This window comes from Trematomus bernacchii, unplaced genomic scaffold (assembly GCF_902827165.1).
Source record: "Trematomus bernacchii unplaced genomic scaffold, fTreBer1.1, whole genome shotgun sequence".
In the NCBI taxonomy this organism is placed as follows: Eukaryota; Metazoa; Chordata; class Actinopteri; order Perciformes; family Nototheniidae; genus Trematomus; species Trematomus bernacchii.
This window is the reverse complement of record NW_022987800.1, coordinates 404084-427135: the sequence shown is the minus strand read 5'-3', so window position 1 is coordinate 427135 and position 23052 is coordinate 404084. Positions and strand designations below refer to the sequence as shown.

General features: G+C 39.2%; 1 protein-coding gene across 1 annotated transcript; it reads right to left on the bottom strand.

Annotated features, from left to right (window-relative positions):
* Positions 1-854: 854 nt before the first annotated feature.
* Positions 855-21809, bottom strand: gc2 (guanylyl cyclase 2; the record flags this gene model as incomplete). The annotated part of the gene is made up of 23 exons (XM_034149983.1): positions 855-951; positions 2350-2435; positions 3307-3401; positions 3475-3573; positions 4114-4288; positions 5275-5467; positions 5823-5986; positions 6618-6766; positions 8605-8754; positions 9859-10015; positions 10848-11024; positions 11106-11186; positions 12331-12435; positions 13389-13485; positions 14583-14667; positions 15120-15238; positions 15508-15611; positions 16270-16401; positions 16642-16943; positions 17861-17978; positions 19202-19381; positions 20421-20549; positions 21609-21809. Coding segments are annotated over 23 exons (3195 nt in total), but the record flags the coding sequence as incomplete, so codon positions are not given.
* Between the last annotated feature and the right edge of the window lie 1243 nt (positions 21810-23052).

The window sequence follows — 23052 nt, the reverse complement described above, 5'->3', positions numbered from 1 at the left end:
GTGAAGCGACGGAGGAGGAAATGAAGGAGAGAGATTATCTGCTGCTGACAGACACTTTCTGTAGATCCCTGCTCTGCTGAGTCACCACACACACACACACACACACACACACACACACACACACACACACACACACACACACACACACACACACACACACACACACACACACACACACACACACACACACACACACACACACACACACACACACACACACACACACACACACACACACACACACTGGGATAATCTGAATTAACACTTTCAATAGCCTCTGTCGTTCATGATGGCCCTCGTCGATCATGTCTTTTGGGGTTTATAGAGTCATGACTCGAACTTAAAGTGGACCTATCATGCTATATTTGAATAATATAGTGTAGGACCATACCTATATAAGGCATATTTATACTTTTTTTTTCATGCATTTTAGCCATGCCTCATTTTGCTCAATTTGACATTTGTTAGCCCTGTTTTTGCAAGGGCAGATTCTGTGAGAACAGCACCACCTACAGGCCTGGCATATGTACTACAGCGTCTCCAGCGCTTTCGAACGGCAATGTCCGTGGTTGTCTCCTCCTGATTGGTGGAGTTGGCCCAATAGCCGTAGCGCCACCGTCCTGACGTCAGGACAGTGTTCAAATCTGGATCAGTTTTTATCAGATCCGTTGCAGCCCCTTTTTTAGAGATTTGGGTATGGAGGAAAATAGAGAGGGTTGTGTTTTCTGACACTTGGTGAGTTCCCTGGAACACCGGGGACACATATTCATGTATAAAAGACGTACAAAAGTGCATTTTGCATGATAGGTCCCCTTTAAGATATATCTTCAAATGCACACTGTATCATAACCTCATTATTTCTTCTTTGCCAGCTGTTCCTGTTTTAGTTTCTCGGCTTTCCGTTTCTTGTTCAGAGCGATTTCAGCCATCTGCAGACTCTGGGCCATTTCCCTGTAGAGATGTAAAAGGATGAAAGTCTTTGTTTTTATATTTGAGCATCAAAATATTTGGTGTATCTGCCTTTTTTCAAAGAAATAATCTCAATGCAAGTTTTGAGAGTCTGTGCAAATGCTAACTTTAGCAATACCTCGCTTTTCTTATTCTGTTTTTGACACCGACAAGTCTTTTTTCTTATATTTCAGTATACAAATATATGGTCTCTCTGCCTTTTTAAAAGTCTGTGCAAATGACAACTTTAAAAATAACTCGCTTCTTTGATTCTGACACCAAAGCCTGATATTTACTGATCTGTTTTTGCAGCAATAAGACAAATGCACCATCAGACCATATACTGTAGATAAGCAATATAATAAGAAGCCAGGGACTGTTTTCTACCAACGTTTGAACGCAGTCAATACTCAGATGTTATGCCAAGAAATAATTAGTGTAGGAAGTTGTGTTATTGTTCTAACAGTTCCTATTCTGAAAAAGTAATAGGCCTATACTGTGCATACTGAAATGAAAGCTTTATTTAACTGCATCAAAGAAGGCAAGGAAGGTCAGACTTTAGAGGGCAGTTTGGGAGTTTAACTATAGAGATGCCTAAGTCTGTAAATAAGTTATTTAACGTGTGTTCTGTTCGGTTTGTGTGTTGAAAGATTTGTGCAATTTAGTATTTTCATTCTATAGCTCATATGTCTTTTCATTTTTTGATGTATGTTTCCTACTATTTTTATATTCATGTATATTTTGTGATATTGTTGATTAATTTGTGTAGTTATTTTGATTATACATATCCGCCACTGCTCAAACGTCTAGTGCAGCGGTTCCCAACCTGTGGGCCGCGGCCCCCTAGTGGTCCACGAAGGCATTGCAAGTGGGCCGCCAAATAATTTGCAAAACATTATGATTTGTGTCGAAACATTTCATTATTATGTTTTTTTTAATTATTTGAACCTCCTTTCCTTTTGCTTTCTTGATCCTCCTTAGCAACGGTCATTACAGTCCTTGACAGCGGTCTGTTCTACTGGATTAACAACGTGTCACATGTTCTGAATTGACCAATCAGAATCGAGCATTCAACTGAACTGTGTAATACAAATGTCTGTTTGTTACTGATAGCCAGCTCCTTTTCTAATTAAAATAAAAAGTACCCTGAGAACTTTATTTAGCCTCCGTGTTGTTTATGGTTGAATGTGGGCCACGCATTTTGATTCTTAAGTGGGCCCTGAGTTGAAAAAGGTTGGGAACCGCTGGTCTAGCAGATGAGATTGAGATGAGATTGCTTAACAAGGAGAATTTCTTGGGGATGATTTGTAATCTTGCAGGACAGTAAAGTAGATGATGTGTTATGGTAGGAAAGAGGGAAAAATATTAAGAACATTTAAGAGAAATTGACTTTATTCCTACCTGCTCTTGACCTCTGGAGGAACAGGTAGAGGTTTGTTGAATCCTTCTTTCCCTACGAGCCAGTACGTCTCCTCGACTCCTTTACCCTGACAAAAAGAGACACATAGAGGTTTTAACAGACTATTGTTTTAAGAGAAATGTCCAATATCTTTGGCATTTCTCTCAACAAAAACCCATTATCCCCATGGGGAAAACACCAGAGGAAATACAAAAAAAAGATTCCTATCTATTTCTGGTCATTAGAATAGCAAACAAATGAAAAGGAATTGGCTAAAAGATAATAACTTAATAAACTCACAATGGAGTAACTTAGTAAATGAAATCTATGTAATGGAGAAAACAACTAGATTAGAAACCAAAGGCACATCTTTGAGGAAAGGTGGGAAACATGGGTCAAGTATAGAACAATATAATGAATGTATACCTGAGTATTAATAATGTATCCATTCTTTTATTTGTAATATTATTATTACTATTTATTTTCGTATTTGTCATCTGTTATGTAGTTAAAATATGTACCTATGTGTTTATTTTTGTTATGTATGCTTTGTGATTGTTTTTCGCGCCCCACATTCAACCATAAACAATATGGAAGATACATAAAGTTCTCAGGGTACTTTTTATTTCAATTAGAAAAGGAGCTGGCCATCAGTAACAAACAGACATTTGTATTACACGGTTTAGTTGAATACTCGATTCTGATTGGTCAATTTAGAACATGTGACACGTTGTTAATCCAGTAGAACAGACCGCTGTCAAGGACTGTAATGACCGTTGCTAAGGAGGACCAAGAAAGAGAAAGGACAGGAGGTTCAAATAAAAAGAAATCGTAATAATGAAATGTTTTCACACAAATCATAATATTTTGAAAATGATTTGGTGGCCCACTTGCAATGCCTTCGCAGACCACTAGGGGTCCGCGGCCCACAGGTTGGGAACCGCTGGTCTATACTGTACCTTTATTTCACTCTTTCCTCTCAATTCGATCTTGTAGCCGACATCTAAATCCCGCAGCACCTTGGCTGTGCTCTGGTGGATGTGGATCCTGTAGGCTGACAAATAAGTGACATGATTATGAAATAGCTGCTTGATTTTAACTCATAAACTGTGTTATTTTGTACTTACGCAGCCCTGTGGACTCCATACGAGACGCAGTGGTGACGGTGTCTCCAAACAGACAGTAGCGAGGCATAGTGAGACCCACAACCCCTGCTACACAGGGACCTGTAACACACACCCAACAGATATATACATCTAAATATGACATTCATAATTAAATCCAAATTAATTCAATTAAACATATATAGGCTTTATATTTTTTTGACCCAGGGTGTTTCTCAATCGCGAGTAAAGCTGCTGCAGAGCCACTATTTCAAGCATACTACGTCATCGAGTGCCGCCGAAGTACTGTTCCAATCTCCAGCATACTTGGAAATCTACCGAGCCCGGCGTACTCCGTTTGGAGAAATATCGAGTCTGCACATGAGTAGACTCCGCGTTCTTAAAATCCCCACAATGCTTTGCGCACGGACCAATTTCCCCAAATCTGTGGCGGAAGATGTAAGGCGGGGCCTCTCATATGACGCACACCTGCACACTTGCTAGCCTGTTCCACTCTTTGTTTTCCGAATGGCAGGAAGTATTCTTGCCTCGCTTCTGAAGCAAGATGCTCGGCAGACATGTGCTACCAAGCAAGCGTACTCGACATTGAGAAACACCCCCAGTCATTTTTGCATTTCTTTCTTTCCCTACTTCCTGCCTTACCTGTGTGCAGTCCTATCCGGATCCTGACAGGAACGTCGGGCATGTGTCTCATTTTGAAAGTTCCCACGGCACTCAGGATGTCCAGCGCCATGTTGGCGATCTCTGCTGCGTGGCGGTCGTCGTTACGGACAGGAAGTCCCGACGCCACCATGTACGCATCGCCGATAGTCTCCACCTAGAAGAGATTGTTCATGATTCATGATTATAGAAAGGTGGAACCTGAGTGAGTTCTTGTAGATCCTTTTCTCATTTCCTGTCCTCTGTTGTTTCCTTTCCTTCTCCTTAAAGGAAACTACAGTCACTGCTTTATATTCGGTGCATTTTAAAGGGGACCTATCATGCAAAATGCACTTTTGTACGTCTTTTATACATGAATATGTGTCCCCGGTGTTCCAGGGAACTCACCAAGTGTCAGAAAACACAACCCTCTCTATTTTCCTCCATACCCAAATCTCTAAAAAAGGGGCTGCAACGGATCTGATAAAAACTGATCCAGATTTGAACACTGTCCTGACGTCAGGACGGTGGCGCTACGGCTATTGGGCCAACTCCACCAATCAGGAGGAGACAGCCACGGCCATTGCCGTTCGAAAGCGCTGGAGACGCTGTAGTACATATGCCAGGCCTGTAGATGGTGCTGTTCTCACAGAATCTGCCCTTGCAAAAACAGAGCTAAAAAATGTCAAATTGAGCAAAATGAGGCATGGCTAAAATGCATGATCTGTTTGGTATTTTGAAAAAAAAAAAGTATAAATATGCCTTATATAGGTATGGTCCTACACTATATTATTCAAATATAGCATGATAGGTCCACTTTAAGTCATCTCTATATTGTTTACTGTCCAGCATGCACTTGTGTTTTATGTTTATTGACATCTCCTTTTTCTCTAGTGTCCTCACATATTTTGTTTCCTTTCTTCTCCTTAATGAAAGTGTATTTTAGGTGTTGGGAGAACTTTACAAACCAGTCTGTAGTTTACATTATGTTTCATTTACCATCATCTTTATATTTGTACTAACCAAATTAAGGCTTAAATACCCCAATAATTACTTTGAAAGTTAATGGTGTTGAATATTTCTGGGAGCATATTTGTGTTCTCTGCCAGTGTTATTGCCTTGACTGATTTCCTGTATTCATATGAACAGATTGAAGCTGAGCACCTTGTAGACGTCGTGGTTTCCTATGATGGCGTCAAACACTGTGTAGAGGTCGTTGAGCAGGTCCACCACCTCGATGGGCTCGCTGTTGGCGGAGATGGTGGTGAAGCCCACGATGTCGCTGAAGTAAAGCGTCACTTTGTCAAAGTGCTCCGGCTCCACTGTGCCTCCAACCTTCAAAACCTCAGCCACAGACCTGCAGCAGAGAGACACAGTCAAAGCATCTGTAGGTGTGTTTTCTGTAGGTTAACTGAAACTATTTATTTAACAGTTTCAATAGCAAAATTTCTTTTTAAGTTCGTTTTTTAAAATATTTTAATCGTCTAACATTTATTAGAATTATGACGTTTTTATAACTATTATCTTTTTATTTTTATTTCTGTTGTACCTATACAATAGAGAAAGAGTCAAACCATCTGTGTTTTTAATCTGTAGGCGTGTGTGTGTTTTAAATTAAACATATATATATATTTAACTTATTATTATTATTACTAGGTCAAAATACGACTGCCAGAATAACTGCTAGAAGACGTTTCTTCTCGTGGACTCACGGAGGAAGCATCTGGGTGAGCAGCTTCTCCGTCTTCTGCTTCTCGATCTCCAGTTCCTCCGTCCTCTCTCGGATCAGCTCCTCCAGGTTCGAGGAGTACTGCTCCAACATCCGCAGCATCGAGTCGATGATGTTCGTCTTCTTCCCCTTGTTGATGTTCTTAAACTGAGGAAAAAGAAAATATATAACAAGTTGAAGTTCAACACATCAATCCAGTATAAGAGCCTAATGGTATTTCCTCACCAAAATCATCAGAATGTATTAATTCCTGAACAAAATTGACTCTCAAAATGATTTTTTTTTACCAAAGAAAAAGCTCACCATTTTGAATCTAAGATGCTCATTGGTTGATTATTGTATTATTTAGAATTAGAAAACCATTTAAAACAGCATGAAGAAAACTTAAACTCTTTTAATTCCCCCAAAAATATTGATCTTAAAATAGAGTTTACCGAGGAAAAAACTCAACATTTTTAATCTAAGATGTTATTTGGTTATTTTAGGATATGAAAACCATGTAACAACATCATGAAGAATACTTAAAATCTTCATGACAAATGCCATTTAAAAAATGTGAGCAGTTTATTAAGTAAAAGGGACAGCAGTTGGTTGATTTTATACACTAAAATAGGGCTTTAAATTATGATTTAATCCACTAATAATAGTCACCAGCACCAACAGATCAACACTGTTTAAGAGAAAATTCCATATATCAGTTCAATACCGGCTGTTAAAGTGTTTTACAGCATTTACTCTGAGTTCTTTTGTGCAAAATTAAGCAAAATGTAGTTAAAACCTGGTCGAAGATCTCCTCAAATCCCAGTCTGTTGATTGGCTGTTCCTTCCAGCACTGCTTCATCAGCTGGATGCACTCTAACGGAGCGTAATCTGGACTGACCACCGGGCGAAACAGAGGAGGGGGGTTACGCAGCTTCTCTAATATCTCTGAAACACACAGAAATATTACAGAGTTTAGTGTAGGGATGGCAGTGTTGATCAGTGAGGGAAACACACATAGTTAGACATCTATTAGCTACAATGATAGGCCTCTCTAGTGACCTAGAACAGCTTAAAGGTCACCTATCATGCTATTTTTAGGCAATAGCATAGGTCTCAGATATATAAAAATATATACGATATGTATATATTGTTTATTATATGAAATATAAAAAACATGTCTATGAAGTGTTTTGCTCAAAATACCAAACAGATCACCCATTCTAGCCATGCCTCGTATCCCTCTATTTCACTTCCTGTTACAAAAGTGCTGATTTTGGGTATAAAGCTTTAAAAAATTGATACAAAATAAAAAAGTAGGGGTCTGAGCTCATGCGGGACCCGGCAGCTACTGTCTAAACTAAATGCTGCCGTGATGAAACGCCATACCATGGATTATCAAGGATTATTTCTGAAACAGTATGGAGCTCAAAGGCTTTCTCTCTTGCCGGTTATACCACAAGGTGAGTTCCTTTTTATTTCCTGCTTCTTCACACACATGCTCTCCAGTACAGGTTAGCTCTGAGTGTTAGCGATGCTAATGTAAACACCGACCATATTACGTCCAAAACAGTCGGGCATTGTTTCTGATAGCAACGTTTCTGATAGGGCCGGGGGTGTAAAGCCAGCCTACATTTCCGATATTACGTCATATCGGACGCAAATCTGGATCAGCTCCGTTGTACCCCCGTTTTTAGAGATTTGGGTACGGAGGAAAAGAGAGAGGGTTTTATTTTCTGACGCTGCGTGAGTTCCCCGACACACCGGGGACACATATTTATGTATAAAAGACATAAAAAAGTGCATTTTGCATGATAGGTCCCCTTTAAATTGATTTGGTAAATGTGACATTTTAAGTTGTTTCTTGTCTTAATATTTGTCCTTGTTGATGTTGCAAATGGAGCTGCTGGGATGCAAGAAAAATGTCAGACATTAACGGACAATGAAGTTGAATCTAATGTTATTGCATATTATCTTGTATCATTTAGTATCATGTGGCTCGTATCGAACTGTATTCTATTGCAACGTATTGTATTGTAACATATCGTAACGTATCGTAACATATCGTAGCATATCGCAACATATTGTAACATATCTTAACATATCTTATTCTTAACATATTGTAACATATTGTATCGTATCGTAACATATCGTTTTGTATTATTTGTCATTACTATCGCATCGCATCAGGAACTTATAGTAACATATCGTATCGTAACATATCGTATCGTAACATATCGTATCGTAACATATCTTAAAATATTATAACATATCTTAACATATTGTAACATATTGCAAAATATTGTATCGTATCGTAACATATCATAACATATCGTTTCGTATTATTTCTCATTACTATCGCATCAGGAACGTATAGTATCATCTTGTATCGTAACATATTGTATCGTATCACAATGTAATCTAACGTTACGTAACATGATGTAAGGTAACGTATCGTAACGTATTGCATCGCATCATAAATGTATCGTATAGTATGGTACCTTATCCTTTCGTATTGCATCGTATCACATCGTATCATTATTTTTCTCTTATAGTAACTTATCGTATCATTCGCATTGTATCGAAACGTATAGCATCAGTATTACATGTTTCACTTTATTATTTGCCCCTTTTGTTTGTTTGTTTGTTTGTTTGTTTGTTCACCATGTAAAGCGGCCTTGGGTCCCTTGAAAGGCGCTATACAAATGTAATCTGTTATTATTCATTATTAGTATTGTATCGTGTGTGTGCTTCTTTTAGGTGTGTGTGTGTGTGTGTTATCTTGCCTGTGGCGGGCAGGTCCATCATGCAGTACGGGGGTCCTCGGACCACCACCTCCTGCATGATGATGGCGAAACTGTACACGTCTCCTGATGGAGTCCCATTGAGCGCCGGCTGAGCGCTCCTCAGGATCTCTGGAGCCGTCCACAGCAGCTCTGAGGAGAATAATACAGAGAACACACACATGCTTTACTCAAGTAGAAGTACAGATACTCGTGTTTAAAAATACTCTGGTGAAAGTAGAAGTACTGACTAAACTTCTTTACTCAAGTAAAAGTAAAGATGGCTTTGAAATGTACTTCAGTAAAAAGTACCCATAGCTAGCAGCTGTTTTAAAGAGTACCTGACCTCCCTTTATATTAATAGAACAATAATGTCATTGTTAGCTAATGAATGTTTCCATGCTGAACAACGGCAACATGACAACGTTTTCATTGGTCCCTCTTCTTTAGAGAAGACCAGGAAATGATGGATACACGGATCGTGTTCAAATCAATAGGCACGCAATGACTCTAAATAATAATGATCACGCCACCAAACACACATTCAAACTAAAGGAACCAGCCTGTTTGGGAAATGTAAGAAGTAGAAAGTACAGGTATTTGGGTTCAACATGTAAGAAGTAGAAAGTACAGGTATTTGTGTTCAACATGTAAGAAGTAGAAAGTACAGGTATTTGTGTTCAACATGTAAGAAGTAGAAAGTACAGGTATATGTGTTCAACATGTAAGAAGTAGAAAGTACAGGTATTTGGGTTCAACATGTAAGAAGTAGAAAGTACAGGTATTTGGGTTCAACATGTAAGAAGTAGAAAGTACAGGTATTTGTGTTCAAAATGTAAGAAGTAGAAAGTACAGGTATTTGGGTTCAACATGTAAGAAGTAGAAAGTACAGGTATTTGTGTTCAAAACGTAAGAAGTAAACGTAAAAAGTCGTCAGAAAAATAAGTAGTGGAGTAAAGTACTGATACCAGAAAAATGTACTTAAGTACAGCAACGAAATATTTGCACTCCACTACTTCCCACCTCTGAGTAAATGTACTCTCTTCTGGCACTATTTCTATTTTATTTGGATTTACTAGCACATCTCAAAACATTCTCTTGCACTATTTTATTTGCTTAATTTGTCCTATATATATTCATGTTGCACTGTTAGAGGAGTGAAGTTTTTCATTGCCATATCTAAGCTGTAGCTAATGTGCACATGACAATAAAGCTTTGAATCTTGAATCTATTGCTGATACTCAGATGTTCTCTCACCCTCTGCAGGTTGTTCTGTGTAGGGGAACCTCTGAGCCTCCAGAACTTCCCTGTAACCGAAGTCTGTGACTTTTAGTAAGAACCGTCCGTCCACCACACAGTTACGAGACTTCAGACGAGAGTGAGACACCCCCCGATGATGGAGGTACTTCATACCCTGAGACAGAAAATATACAAAAACAGCAGCCATGTTTTCTACTTCTTCTACTTTATTGATCCCAATTTGGGAAATGTTTGCTAATGATATAACATATAGTATAACAGTCAAAGGGGACTTTTGTACTTTCAATAGTTTAGTTGCATTTCCTGCCTATACTACATCTCAATACAGTACTTGTAAAATAATATCTATACAGTCAACAAATCGAAATACTTCCTTCAACACTGGTTGCAGTTTCCACTTTTAAAAGGCCAAACTTGAGTTTCAGAAGTATGTCGATTTCTGATTGAAAACATTACATTTTTAATGTGTTTTTATAGGAAATGAAAGAATACAAATGAGTTGTCAACATTTCCCATGACTTTAAATTGCTCAACCTTTGCTTCAGTAAAAAAATCAGTGCATGCTTAAACTCTTTTTGAGACTTTTTAATGAAAATCTCTGGACTGTGCAGCTAAATAAATATATTTACAAACACAGATATAAAAAATGTTTGGGAAGACAAATGGAGGAATATATGTATTTGTATTAGAGCCATTAAAAGTCTAAACGGTAAACACCAACCAGCATGCGTCCATGTATGACATCCTTGCTATCCTAAATATGTCAAATCCGCCTACTGAAAAAACTGCAACGTTGACTTTAATTATTTCACATAACTGTATTATGTTAATGGAGAGCAATAATATTAAGTTAAACCTATTTAAACCTGAAATTATTGGCTTCAATTAACCTAATACCGTTATGTGGAATCTGTTGACAAAATACATTTAATTAAAGTCAACGTTTCAGTTTTTTCAGTCCCTCTTCCTCTTCCCCCCAAACTGACTTTAATGAGATCCAGCAGCAGCGAGGACTTGAACATCCAGTCCAGTTTCACGTCTTCGTTGAACAGCAGGTCCTCCAAACTTCCTCTGGAGCAAAACTCTGTCACGATGGCGAAGACGCCGCAATCGTGGAAGTATCCCAGGAACGTATTCACGTTTTCATGACGCATGTCCCTCATCTGTTGAACAAATAAGGTGCTTTAAGACACTGGTTTCTGTTAGCTGGGCTTTTCTTTGTTTAACAAAATAAAGCCACGTACCAGTTCAAACACATAACTGGTTTTGGGGTTGATGCGGCTGAAGGAACCATCAGGAAGTCTCTTCAGCCAGGCCCAGTCACCCTGCAGGAGAGATTAAAGAAAGTGTTTTTAACTTTCAATAAAACTAAAATGATGCTGCCACTTAAAGGTAGGGTAGGTAATTTTGGAGAAACCAGCTCGAGATCGCTAGAATTTGAAAATACACAACCGGAAAAAAATCTGCCACTTCCTTACAGAGCCCCTCCTCCAACACACACGAACGCGCACATGACCAATGAGGGCACGAGATAAGTTTGTGCACAGATGGAAGGCTGACAGGCAGGTAGGCCATCCAGTTATTTTAGCCGGGCCGGCTCAGATGATTGGTCGTGCTTTTTACAGTACCACGGCTTCCACAGATGATATTTTTTAATGGATTTTTTGTCAAAGCACTTCAGATATTCATTGCTATCGGGATGTTAAGAGCATTCCATGGAATATAACAAAAAGTGTATCTCGAGCCGGTTTCTCAAACTTACCAAACCCACCTTTAAAGGTCACCTACTATGCTAAATCCACTTCTTCATGTCTCTTCTACATCAACATGTGTCCCCTCTTCTTCATGTCTCTTCTACATCAACATGTGTCCCCTCTTCTTCATGTCTCTTCTACATCAACATGTGTCCCCTCTTCTTCATGTCTCTTCTTCATCAACATGTGTCCCCTCTTCTTCATGTCTCTTCTACATCAACATGTGTCCCCTCTTCTTCATGTCTCTTCTACATCAACATGTGTCCCCTCTGTGTAAAGAGACTCTGAAAGTTTCAGGAACAAAGATTCTCTCTCTTTTTGTCCTGATCCATTTCTATAAAAACCTGTCTGAAAATGAGCTGATCAGATTTTGGCCACTTTGTGATGTCATAACGATGTTTTGTCTTGTGTAACCATTAGCCAACCACCAACCAAGGTAATCCCCCCCCCCCACCTTATCACCTGAATCTCCTCCTAGAGCACCATTGAGTTCTTTTTAACCAAATATCTCTCAGAGGGGCGTGGGGAGGGGCTCCTTATTTTCATCTAAAGTAACAGACAGAATCATCACTTTTGAAACAGGGCTGAAACAGAGGGGATTATGGGATGCTGCAATGATCTGTTTGGTGTTTGGAGCAAAACACTTCAGAGACATGTTTTCTATATATCTGAGACCTGTGATATATTGAGGGGACCTTTAAAGTGAGTGTCTCACCTGGAAAATGACGATGTTGGAGTTCTCGTAGGTGGCCGGTGTTTGGGAGGAGACGGGCGAGTTGCTCCTCATGAGACTCGCCTTGCTGTCGTCCTGACTCAGCTTCTGTAAGGTCAGAGGTCAGGGGGGGGGAACTAGCTTTAAATGCAACATAAATTACTCCTGTATTCAAAATGATACTTAATATACTAAATGTCCATAAGCATCAAGGTATAGTACTCATTATCAATGGACCATTTTATTATAAATTGATGCAATAACATGTTTATCACTAAAGGTAGGAGCTCAATTTAACACATTTGTATACAATGCAACTAAACCTATACTATTACATTATATATTTCTTTATTGGTCATAATAAAGTGAAACTGCAAAGTGAATAAAGCATTAAGCAAAACATAAAATACTGTAGAAATACTCAAGAAGAGCATCACTACTAAAGAAATGTACAGTACTAAATGTCCTTTTTATATTCAACAAGTACCTCTGGTCGTCTTCACAGATAGAGACATATGTATAGATTTAAATTTAAATAATAACATAATAATTTCCTCTTGCAGTTTTGTTTTTTACAAACTCAAATTAAAGAGTATTTCAGTCGTACAGTAGTAGAGTGTCTGACCTTGGTGCTCACTAAAGTTGGGGCTCAGTTTAACTTCTTTATATAAAATACAGCTAAAAATGTAATATTAAAATGAATATTTCTTTGTTGGCAATTTATTCTGTAAAAGTATCGAAAACTGTGTAAAAGTACAATATTTATTAACATTTTCTGTCATTTTTATTAAGTAAATGTAATGTGAAGTGAATATAAAAGTAACAAAACCCTAAAAAAGTAACCTAAAATTGTATTTAAGTACAGTACTAAGTGTGCTTTTTATATTCAACTAGTACCTCAGGAACAATATCTAATTTTTAAGAAACATATCAACGAACAGAGAACAATGTATTTATTTAATTTAAATAACTACATCACAATTTCCTCTTGGAGTTTTATTTTTAACGAACTCAAATCAAAGCGTTTTTCATTCGTACAGAATATATTGATATTGTCTGACCTTGGTGCTTAGTGACGGGTTGATGAATGTGACGTCAGCCTGAGTCAGCAGAATCCTGTTCGGACCTTTAACCAATCGGATCTGGTTGAGGCGTCGCCTAGGCAACAAGAGACATCAGGATCAGGTGCTAGAGTTTAATGGAGTCACAAACTAACTAACTAATAATATATACAAAATATTTTAGGTTAAAATTAAGATTCAAAGGTTACTTCATTTTTATTTGGCATTGATTTGGATGGTTTCTTAGTCTATTCAGTTAACATTAACGGTACGTCCACACGGCAGCGTTGCGTGCTTCAACGGAGACGCTTCCCATTCACTTTGAATGGGGTGACGTCACGCTTTGCCGAACTGCATTGTGGTTCCGTCGCATCGCTTTGCTCGCGTTGCTCGCTTCGAAAGTTCAACTTTTCAAGCGTCGACGTTAGTGCCAGCCAATCAAATCATATGGCGAGGCGTGTGGTGCAGTGGGTTGTCCGTAGGTGTTGGGATCAGGGGGTCACAGGTTCAAACCCCACTGCAGTCAGCATGTCGTTGTGTCCCTGAGACACTTCACCCCAAATTGCTCCTGTGGGGATTGTCCACAGTATTGAGTATGTAAGTCGCTTTGGATAAAAGCGTCTAAAAAGTGACATGTAATGTAATATGCCAGTACAAGCGCTAGCCAATCAAACCGCGTGCTTGTGTGTCCGGGGCGGGAGATTAATGTGATTGGTTGTTGGTCGCACGCCAGACACGCCCACCAGGCAAGCTTCAACGCGACGGAACCGTGTGGACGTACCGTTATACAGAAAGGAGCTTATAAGCAGCAGATAACCTGTGATTTCTTACCTTAAAAATGTATTGTTGGTGTCTTGGTAACCCATTATAGTTTGGCACATGACACGCAAATCAATCAATGAATCAACCAATCAGCCAATCAATCAGTCGGTCAACTATTAGTCAATATTTGCCAATGAGCATTTTTTTTAAACAAGGAATACAACATGCAAACCTTGTCTTTAAAATGTGCATTTGACTTTAACTAAAGTTCTTTTCTATAAGTGGCATAAACATTGTATTTTTAATCTATATAATAAGGCTGTATGTCCAGACTGCAAGCAACACCATATTTGAAAGTGTTCTTATTAAAACTGTTCACATGGATATAGTGCATTTGAATGTTGATGATGATTCAGATAATCCAGTGTGTACCTGATGCAGTAAATTAAAGCCACTCCAAACACAGAGGCGGCCATCATTCCCAAAAACATGTCGATGGTCGGGAACAGATCCACGCCTTGAACAAGAAAAACATTTCCTTAATTTCTGATTGAATGCATGACATTTTTAAGTGTTTTAAAAGGAAATGAAAGAATTTTTCTTATGAAAACTCTGCACTCTGCACCTAAAGGAATATATTTATACACAAAGACATAAACATTTTTGGGGGAAATACACATTCAGGAATATATTTATTTGTTTTAGAGGCATTAAAAGTCTAAATGGTAAACACAAACCAGCATAAACGCCTGTACAGTATACACAATATGTGTTTGTGTATGTGTGTGTGTGTGTGTGTGTGTGTGTGTATGTGTGTGTGTGTGTGTGTTGTATGGAATGCACATGCAGTAATATATTTATTTGTTTTAGAGCCATTCAAAGTCTAAACGGCATGAACGCCTGTATGCACAGTGCGATGTGTGTTTCTGAGTGTGTGTGTGTGTGTGTGTGTGTGTGTGTGTGTCTGACCTCCAGAGCAGATGACTCCAGGAGTAAACCAGCACGAGGCGTCTTTTCTGGGTCTGTATCCTCGAGGAAAGTGGATTTCTCGACCCAGGAAACGCACCATACCGGCCTCCATGTCGATGCTGACAGTAATCAATGCAAAGAAGTTACTATGGCAACAATAATACAACCCATTCTTTGAGTTAAAAATATATACAAACCTTAAAATACAACACAAACTCAAACTACAGCATTAAAAACGTCATGGTGTGGTCTTTAAACTCAACATTGTGATATTTCTCAACAAAACTTGAGTATATTTGAAGTTTAAATAAAAGCCTGTTTTGACTTTCTTTTACCTCACCTCATAAATCTATTTGCTTTTCTCTCTCTGTCCTCAGTGCTAATATACCTGTACGTAGGCTTTAATTCCCAGGATAGTCCGTCAGTATCCAGGATGACGTATTCCAGCAGAACTGCTCCGGACGCATCGGTTTTTATCGGATGACTGAAGCCCTGCAAAGAAAAGTAAGATATGTAGTAAGAGCTATCATTTTGATATTATGATGTTTGGTAATTTAATCATGTAATCAAGCTTGGAGTGTTCTGTTTGGATACAAAACATGTGAGTTAAATCAAAACAATAAGAAAAGAAAATACAAAATAAGAAAATGTATAAAGAAAATAAGAAAGATTTTATTTAACTTTTTTATGGTTATTTCATTTTTTGATGTTGTTATTGTTTTGTAAGAAGGGGCAGGTAAAATAAGATGTTCTTCTCCCTGCTCCTTTCCACCATGCGCTATAAAAGAATAAACAGTATAAGTGTACATGTTTTGTTTGAAAATAACTGCCAAGGAGGCGTGTGGCGCAGTGGGATAGTGCGTTGGTGTTGGGATAAGGGGCGCACAGGTTCAAACCCCACTGCATGTCGTTATGTCCCTGAGACACTTCACCCAAAATTGCTCCTGTGGGGATTTCCCACAGTATTGAGTATGTAAGTCGCTTTGTTCATTCTTACATATATCGTTGTTATAAAATATAAACCCTGTGTTGGACTCCTAATGGACAATTCCAACATACATAATCAAATTGAATGAGATGATAGCTATTTTTCCTGTAACTTCCTGTATATTTTCAATATCGTGTGTGTTATTCCCGCTCCTTTTCGTACCTGGAAGTCCAGGTTTCGGGTGTGTGTTGCCAGGTTTCTTCCTGACATCCAGACTCCAGATTCCCGAACACGATGCACTGCGTGAGCCACGAAGAGGACGGAGCTGTACACGGTGCCGAACAGAGGAGAAACCTGCAGGACACACACACACACACACACACACACACACACACACACACACACACACACACACACACACACACACACACACACACACACACACACACACATTTTTCTGTGTACCTACTTTTTCTTGGGAGTGGGAAGAGTGGGCAGAGTGTGAATTGTATGCTACGCCTAGGTTCCCCTAGACCGGGGGCGTAACACTGGGTCAAAGTTATGGGCCCAGGAAAATATTTCCCCAACAATCACCTGTTCAGGTTTCAGCGTCTTCGCCACCTCTCCTCTCTCCATTGCCTCCCTGTACGCCTCGTAGAAAGACCCCTGCTGAGAGTTGATGGTGATGGTCAGCACAGCGTCGTAGGCCCTCAGTAGTTTGCTGTTCCTCCTCAGAGCGGGGTAGGTGATGTTTCTGTACGGCAGGCTGTAGAGCAGGGTGTCGTAGGGAACAAACACTAGCGAGCCGTCGGTCAGCTGGAGGTCAAAGGCCGTCTCCAGGAGCTGCTTCTGGACGCCACCGCCCATCAGAGCAGAGTGCATGCAGAGGACCACAACTACAACACAACAGGGGGTCTTTAAAGGTCCCCTATGATACTGTTTTTCATCAATATATTACAGGTCTCAGATATATACAGAACCTCTCTCTGATTGGCTGAAACACCAAACAGATCATTGCAGCATCCCATAATCCCCTCTGTTTCAGCCCTGTTTCAAAAGTGCTGATTCTCTGTCTGTTACTTTAGATGAAAATAAGGAGCCCCTCCCCACGCCCCTCTGAGAGAGATTTGGTTACAAAGAACTCAATGGTGCTCTAGGAGGAGATTCAGGTGATAAGGTGTGGGGGGGGTTACCTTGGTTGGTGATTGGCTAATGGTTACACAAGACAAAAAAATCGTTATGACATCATAAAGTGGCCAAAATCTGATCAGCTCATTTTCAGACAGGTTTTTATAGAAATGGATCAGGACAAAAAGAGAGAGAATCTTTGTTCCTGAAACTTTCAGAGTCTCTTTCCACAGAGGGGACACATGGTGATGAAGAAGAGACATGAAGAAGAGGGGACACATGGTGATGTAGAAGAGACATGAAGAAGAGGGGACACATGTTGATGTAGAAGAGACATGAAGAAGAGGGGACACATGTTGATGTAGAAGAGACATGAAGAAGAGGGGACACATGTTGATGTAGAAGAGACATGAAGAAGAGGGGACACATGTTGATGTAGAAGAGACATGAAGAAGAGGGGACACATGTTGATGTAGAAGAGACATGAAGAAGAGGGGACACATGTTGATGTAGAAGAGACATGAAGAAGTGGATTTTGCATAATAGGTGACCTTCAACACTGAATAACTGACATGTTTAATCAAGGTTTATTTATTTAAAACAACAAGTAAGTAAACACATTCAAAAAGGAACAACTTGGGTTCCTTTTTGAGAGTCTCGTCACCAGTAAAACATTTGAACTCACCTCGAATTTCTCTCATCTTTCTAAGCTTGCTCAGAGTTCGTCGGATGCTGTGAGGCGTGTTTTCCAAAATACTGACCAACCTAACCGGAAAACCGTGACTCCCCAAGGAATCAGATACCTGTACGGTACAGAAAAAACACGCTGACTAGATGAAAACCATGAAGAAAACAGCCAAGAAGGGCAACATGAACAAAGTTAGAACAAATGAACACAAAACAATACAGACAGAGGAATACAGCTGTAAAACACAAATGAAATGGCACATTAAAGGTGGGGCTCGAGATCGCTAGAATTTGAAAATACACAACCGGAGAAAATCTGCCACTTCCTTACAGAGCCCCTCCTCCAACACACACGAACGCGCACATGACCAATGAGGGCACGAGATAAGTTTGTGCACAGATGGAAGGCTGACAGGCAGGTAGGCCATCCAGTTATTTTAGCCGGGCTGGCTCAGATGATTGGTCGTGCTTTTTACAGTACTACGGCTTCCACAGATGACATTTATTTATGGATATTTTTTGTCAAAGCACTTCAGATATTCATTGCTATCGGGATGTTAAGAGCATTCCATGGAATATAACAAAAAGTGTATCTCGAGCCGGTTTCTCAAACTTACCTACCCTACCTTTAACCGGTCAATATGCAAGTAAAAGAAACTATTATAACACATTAAAAACTGGCACAATTTTAAATGAGACTTCAATGTCCCTTCACATTGTTGGTTCCTCTGCCATCTAACACTTTTATTAGATTAGAAGACCATGACTCCCCAAGGAATCAGATACCTGTACAGTAGAGAAAACACACGCTGACTAGATGAAAACCATCAAATCAAACAAGAGAAAAGCAGAAAAAGAGAGCAGATTTAAAAAAAGATAGCTGCATTTTAGCCTACATGTTCGAGTAAAAACGTTGGTCGTGGCTTTACAATTAGATATCTTATGTCCCATCACTTTTTATATGTATTTCTGTTGCACCTATATGTTCACTTTGTTTTATGGGGTTTTATATTGTTGCATCGACTCAGTTGTCTTGTGTCTTATCTGTCAGTGAGAAACCATTATTTATTGTATTTGTATTATCATACCTTTTACCTCCTTGTGTCTATTAACCTGATACAATGTTATATGTTGCTGCATGTACCTTTAAAAGTTCTTAACAAATAATCTGAGGGGAATTTCTTGTTGTTTGATTTGAACTTGTGTCATTTTGTAAATTGAGCTGCACGTGTTGTATGAAAAGTACTATATCAATAAAGCTTTAGTGTTGCTTCCTCTTCCATCTAACACTTTAATTGGATTGCATTTATCTACTGTACTGAAAATGAGATATTCACACCTTGATGGCCGTCTCCACCCAGATGTCCTCTGAGGAAGCGATGATGGCGACGTTGGCCCACCTGAAGTAGTTGAAGACGCTGAGCAGAACCCAGCTGGGCCTCGGCATCGAGCGGGAAAACGTTGGGTGGCTCCGAACATCGTCCAGTTCGTATCCAACACAACCCCAAGAGAACAAGGCCTGCAGGAGGAGAGGAGAGGAGGGGGGAAGTAGTGGAGTACAAATACTTCGTTACTGTACTTAAGTACATTTTTCTGGTATCAGTACTATACTCCACTACTTATTTTTCTGACGACTTTTTACTTTGACTTCTTACATTTTGAACCCAAATACCTGTACTTTCTACTTCTTACATGTTGAACACAAATACCTGTACTTTCTACTTCTTACATGTTGAACACAAATACCTGTACTTTCTACTTCTTACATGTTGAACCCAAATACCTGTACTTTCTACTTCTTACATGTTGAACACAAATACCTGTACTTTCTACTTCTTACATGTTGAACACAAATACCTGTACTTTCTACTTCTTACATGTTGAACCCAAATACCTGTACTTTCTACTTCTTACATGTTGAACCCAAATACCTGTACTTTCTACTTCTTACATGTTGAACCCAAATACCTGTACTTTCTACTTCTTACATGTTGAACACAAATACCTGTACTTTCTACTTCTTACATGTTGAACCCAAATACCTGTACTTTCTACTTCTTACATGTTGAACACAAATACCTGTACTTTCTACTTCTTACATTTCCCAAACTGGCTGGTTCCTTTAGTTTGAATGTGTGTTTGGTGGCGTGATCATTATTATTTAGAGTCATTGCGTGCCTATTGATTTGAACACGATCCGTGTATCCATCATTTCCTGGTCTTCTCTAAAGAAGAGGGACCAATGAAAACGTTGTCATGTTGCCGTTGTTCAGCATGGAAACATTCATTAGCTAACAATGACATTATTGTTCTATTAATATAAAGGGAGGTCAGGTACTCTTTAAAACAGCTGCTAGTTATGGGTACTTTTTACTGAAGTACATTTCAAAGCCTCTTTACTTTTACTTGAGTAAAGAAGTTTAATCAGTACTTCTACTTTTACCAGAGTATTTTTAAACACGAGTATCTGTACTTCTACTTGAGTAAAGGATGTGTGTACTTTTGCCATGTCTGGAAAACACTCACATTTACACCTTAAGTTCCTCTAAAACACCTACTTTGTTCCAGCCTTTGCTCAGCATCGAAGCAGCATCACAGTATCCTGGATTTGATGGTCCAATATACGCTGAAGCCTTAGTGTGGAAACCCAGGAACTTTTCCAACGCCTTTGATGTCTCACATGGCTCCTACAATGTTACAATCAATACATCAATTAGGCCAGGGGTGTCAAACTCAAGGACCTCAATATATGTGGCCCGCAAGAGCTTGAAAATAATATAATATACAATACAATTGTTGAATATTTGCTTTCAATTATTTGCCCTATACTTCTGCTTTCAGACGTAGTTATTTATGAAGTTATTTTCAGAACTGATAATAATCCAATGTAGAGCCAATAATGTAATATAATACATTATTTAATGTATATTATATATTTATATAGTCTTAAAGTAACAACCGCCCCTTTGAGTGCAACCATAATGCCAATGTGGCCCGCGATGAAATTGAGTTTGACACCCCTGAATTAGGCAGTTTAAAGGTCACCTATCATGCTATTTTTAGGCTTATATTATGGGTCTCAGATATATAAAAATATATAAAAAACATGTCTATGATGTGTTTTTCTCAAAATACCAAACAGATCATGCATTTTAGAAATCCCTCATATCCCTCTATTTCAGCCCTGTTAGAAAAACGCGGATTTTGGAGGAGGCGGAGCTAATGCCTGCTCAGAATTACACGGCAGATTCAGCAAAATTCTGATTAAACGCCATCATGTTCCAAACCACATCAAGGATTATTTCTGAAACAGTATGGAGCTCAAAGGCTTTTTCTCTTACGGGTTTACCACAAGGTGAGTTCCTTTTTTTAATGTCCTGCTTTTTTACACATGCTCTCTCCAGTACAGGTTAGCTCTGAGTGTTAGCGATGCTAATGTAAACAAAGACCATATTACGTCCAAACACGTCAGGCATTTTTTCTGATAGCAACGTTTCTGATAGGGCCACATTTCAGATATTACGTCATATCGGACGCAAATCTGGATCAGCTCCGTTGTAGCCCCGTTTTTAGAGATTTGGGTACGGAGGAAAAGAGAGAGGGTTTCGTTTTCTAACACTTTGTGAGTCTCCTGACACACCGGGGACACGTATTCATATATAAAAGACATCAAAAAGTGCATTTTGCATGATAGGACACCTTTAATGCACATGACTTTCTGTCAGATGCTGATTTAAGCGTCGTACCTGCAGCACGGTGAAGTCGAAGGTGGCAGCGTAGGACAGGGAGCGGTCCTTGTTGATGCGGTTTACGGCGAGTTGTGCTGCCACATTAGGAAGAGCCTTTGCAAAGAGAGGGTCGCACCCCCATGGCCCCACAATCCCTACCCGGAAAAAGGATGCATGCACTGGGCAAGGAAGGAAACAAAGGAGGAGCAGGAGGAACCTCAGGAGGAAAGGAGGGAGCAGAGGAGAGGAAACAGAAGCTAAATGGTGGAAGTCAATGTCAGGAGGTGAGGAGAAGATGGAGGCACAACGCTGTGTTTGCATTTTAAAGTTTAAAACCTCCAGAGCTCACAGGATTTTGTAGGAAGATGATGTGAAGATGCTGCTTCCCTGGAAATGTGAAGGATGTGGAGAAAAGTGGAAGTGAGTTTAGCTTTTTTAGAGTTTATAAATCAGAAGCTATTGTCAAGAAGTCAGAGGTGGAAGAAGAAGCCAAGAAAGTCTATTTGGAAGTACTTCTAAAACTCAATGAAACTATAGTCTTATTCCTACATTTTTAATTCTAATTATGCATCTGTCGATTATCTTTTTTGAGGACTCTTACCGTGCATCAATGAGACGAACAGGTCTTGTTTCTTTCCGAGGAAAATTGGAGGCGATCATCCTCTTGTGTTTACATCCAAAAGGTAGAAAAGTTGTGCAGCAGGAAGCAAGTGAGTGTTACTGCACTATCAGGATGAATGAGTGTGTGTGTGTGTGTGTGTGTGTGTGTGTGTGTGTGTGTGTGTGTGTGTGTGTGTGTGTGTGTGTGTGTGTGTGTGTATGTGTGTGTGAGAGACGACCTACAACAAGCGTGTGACCTGTCCTGTCAGATTATATCTAATCCAATCAGGACCTCTGTCGATATAAGCCACACTGTCTGAGGTGAAGTGAAAATGATGATGTGTATAATAATAATATCAGATGTGTGTGTGTGTGTTGTACAACGTTGAAAACACAGGTTTTAACTGCCAGATCAGTCCAGTTAGACTTGAACATGTTTGATTTATGTTATATTTTGACAGCCTCATGGTCAGAGAGGAATGCAGCAGCAGCAGCGGTACACTGCGGTTTATATGAACACATGGTATTTATATCAGTTTTTACTGTAAGAAACAGAATCACTTTTGAATAACTCAAGGAACATGTTATCAGGCTGATCTCTGGATATCACTATCTTTCAAGTACTTTGAATCTTCGAAATAACAAAATAATAATAATAATAATGTCTCACAATGTTCGCGCATAAGACAAGAAAACAAACTTGGAAATTCTCTGAAATTAAAAAGGTACATATAAGAGAAATACACTCTTTACCAGTCACTTTTTTGCACTCTCATTTGCACTATGTACATCATATTATTTATATATATCCTGCTTACTTGAAGTAAACGGTTATTTTGTGTTTTTTTTTGTAATTATTGAG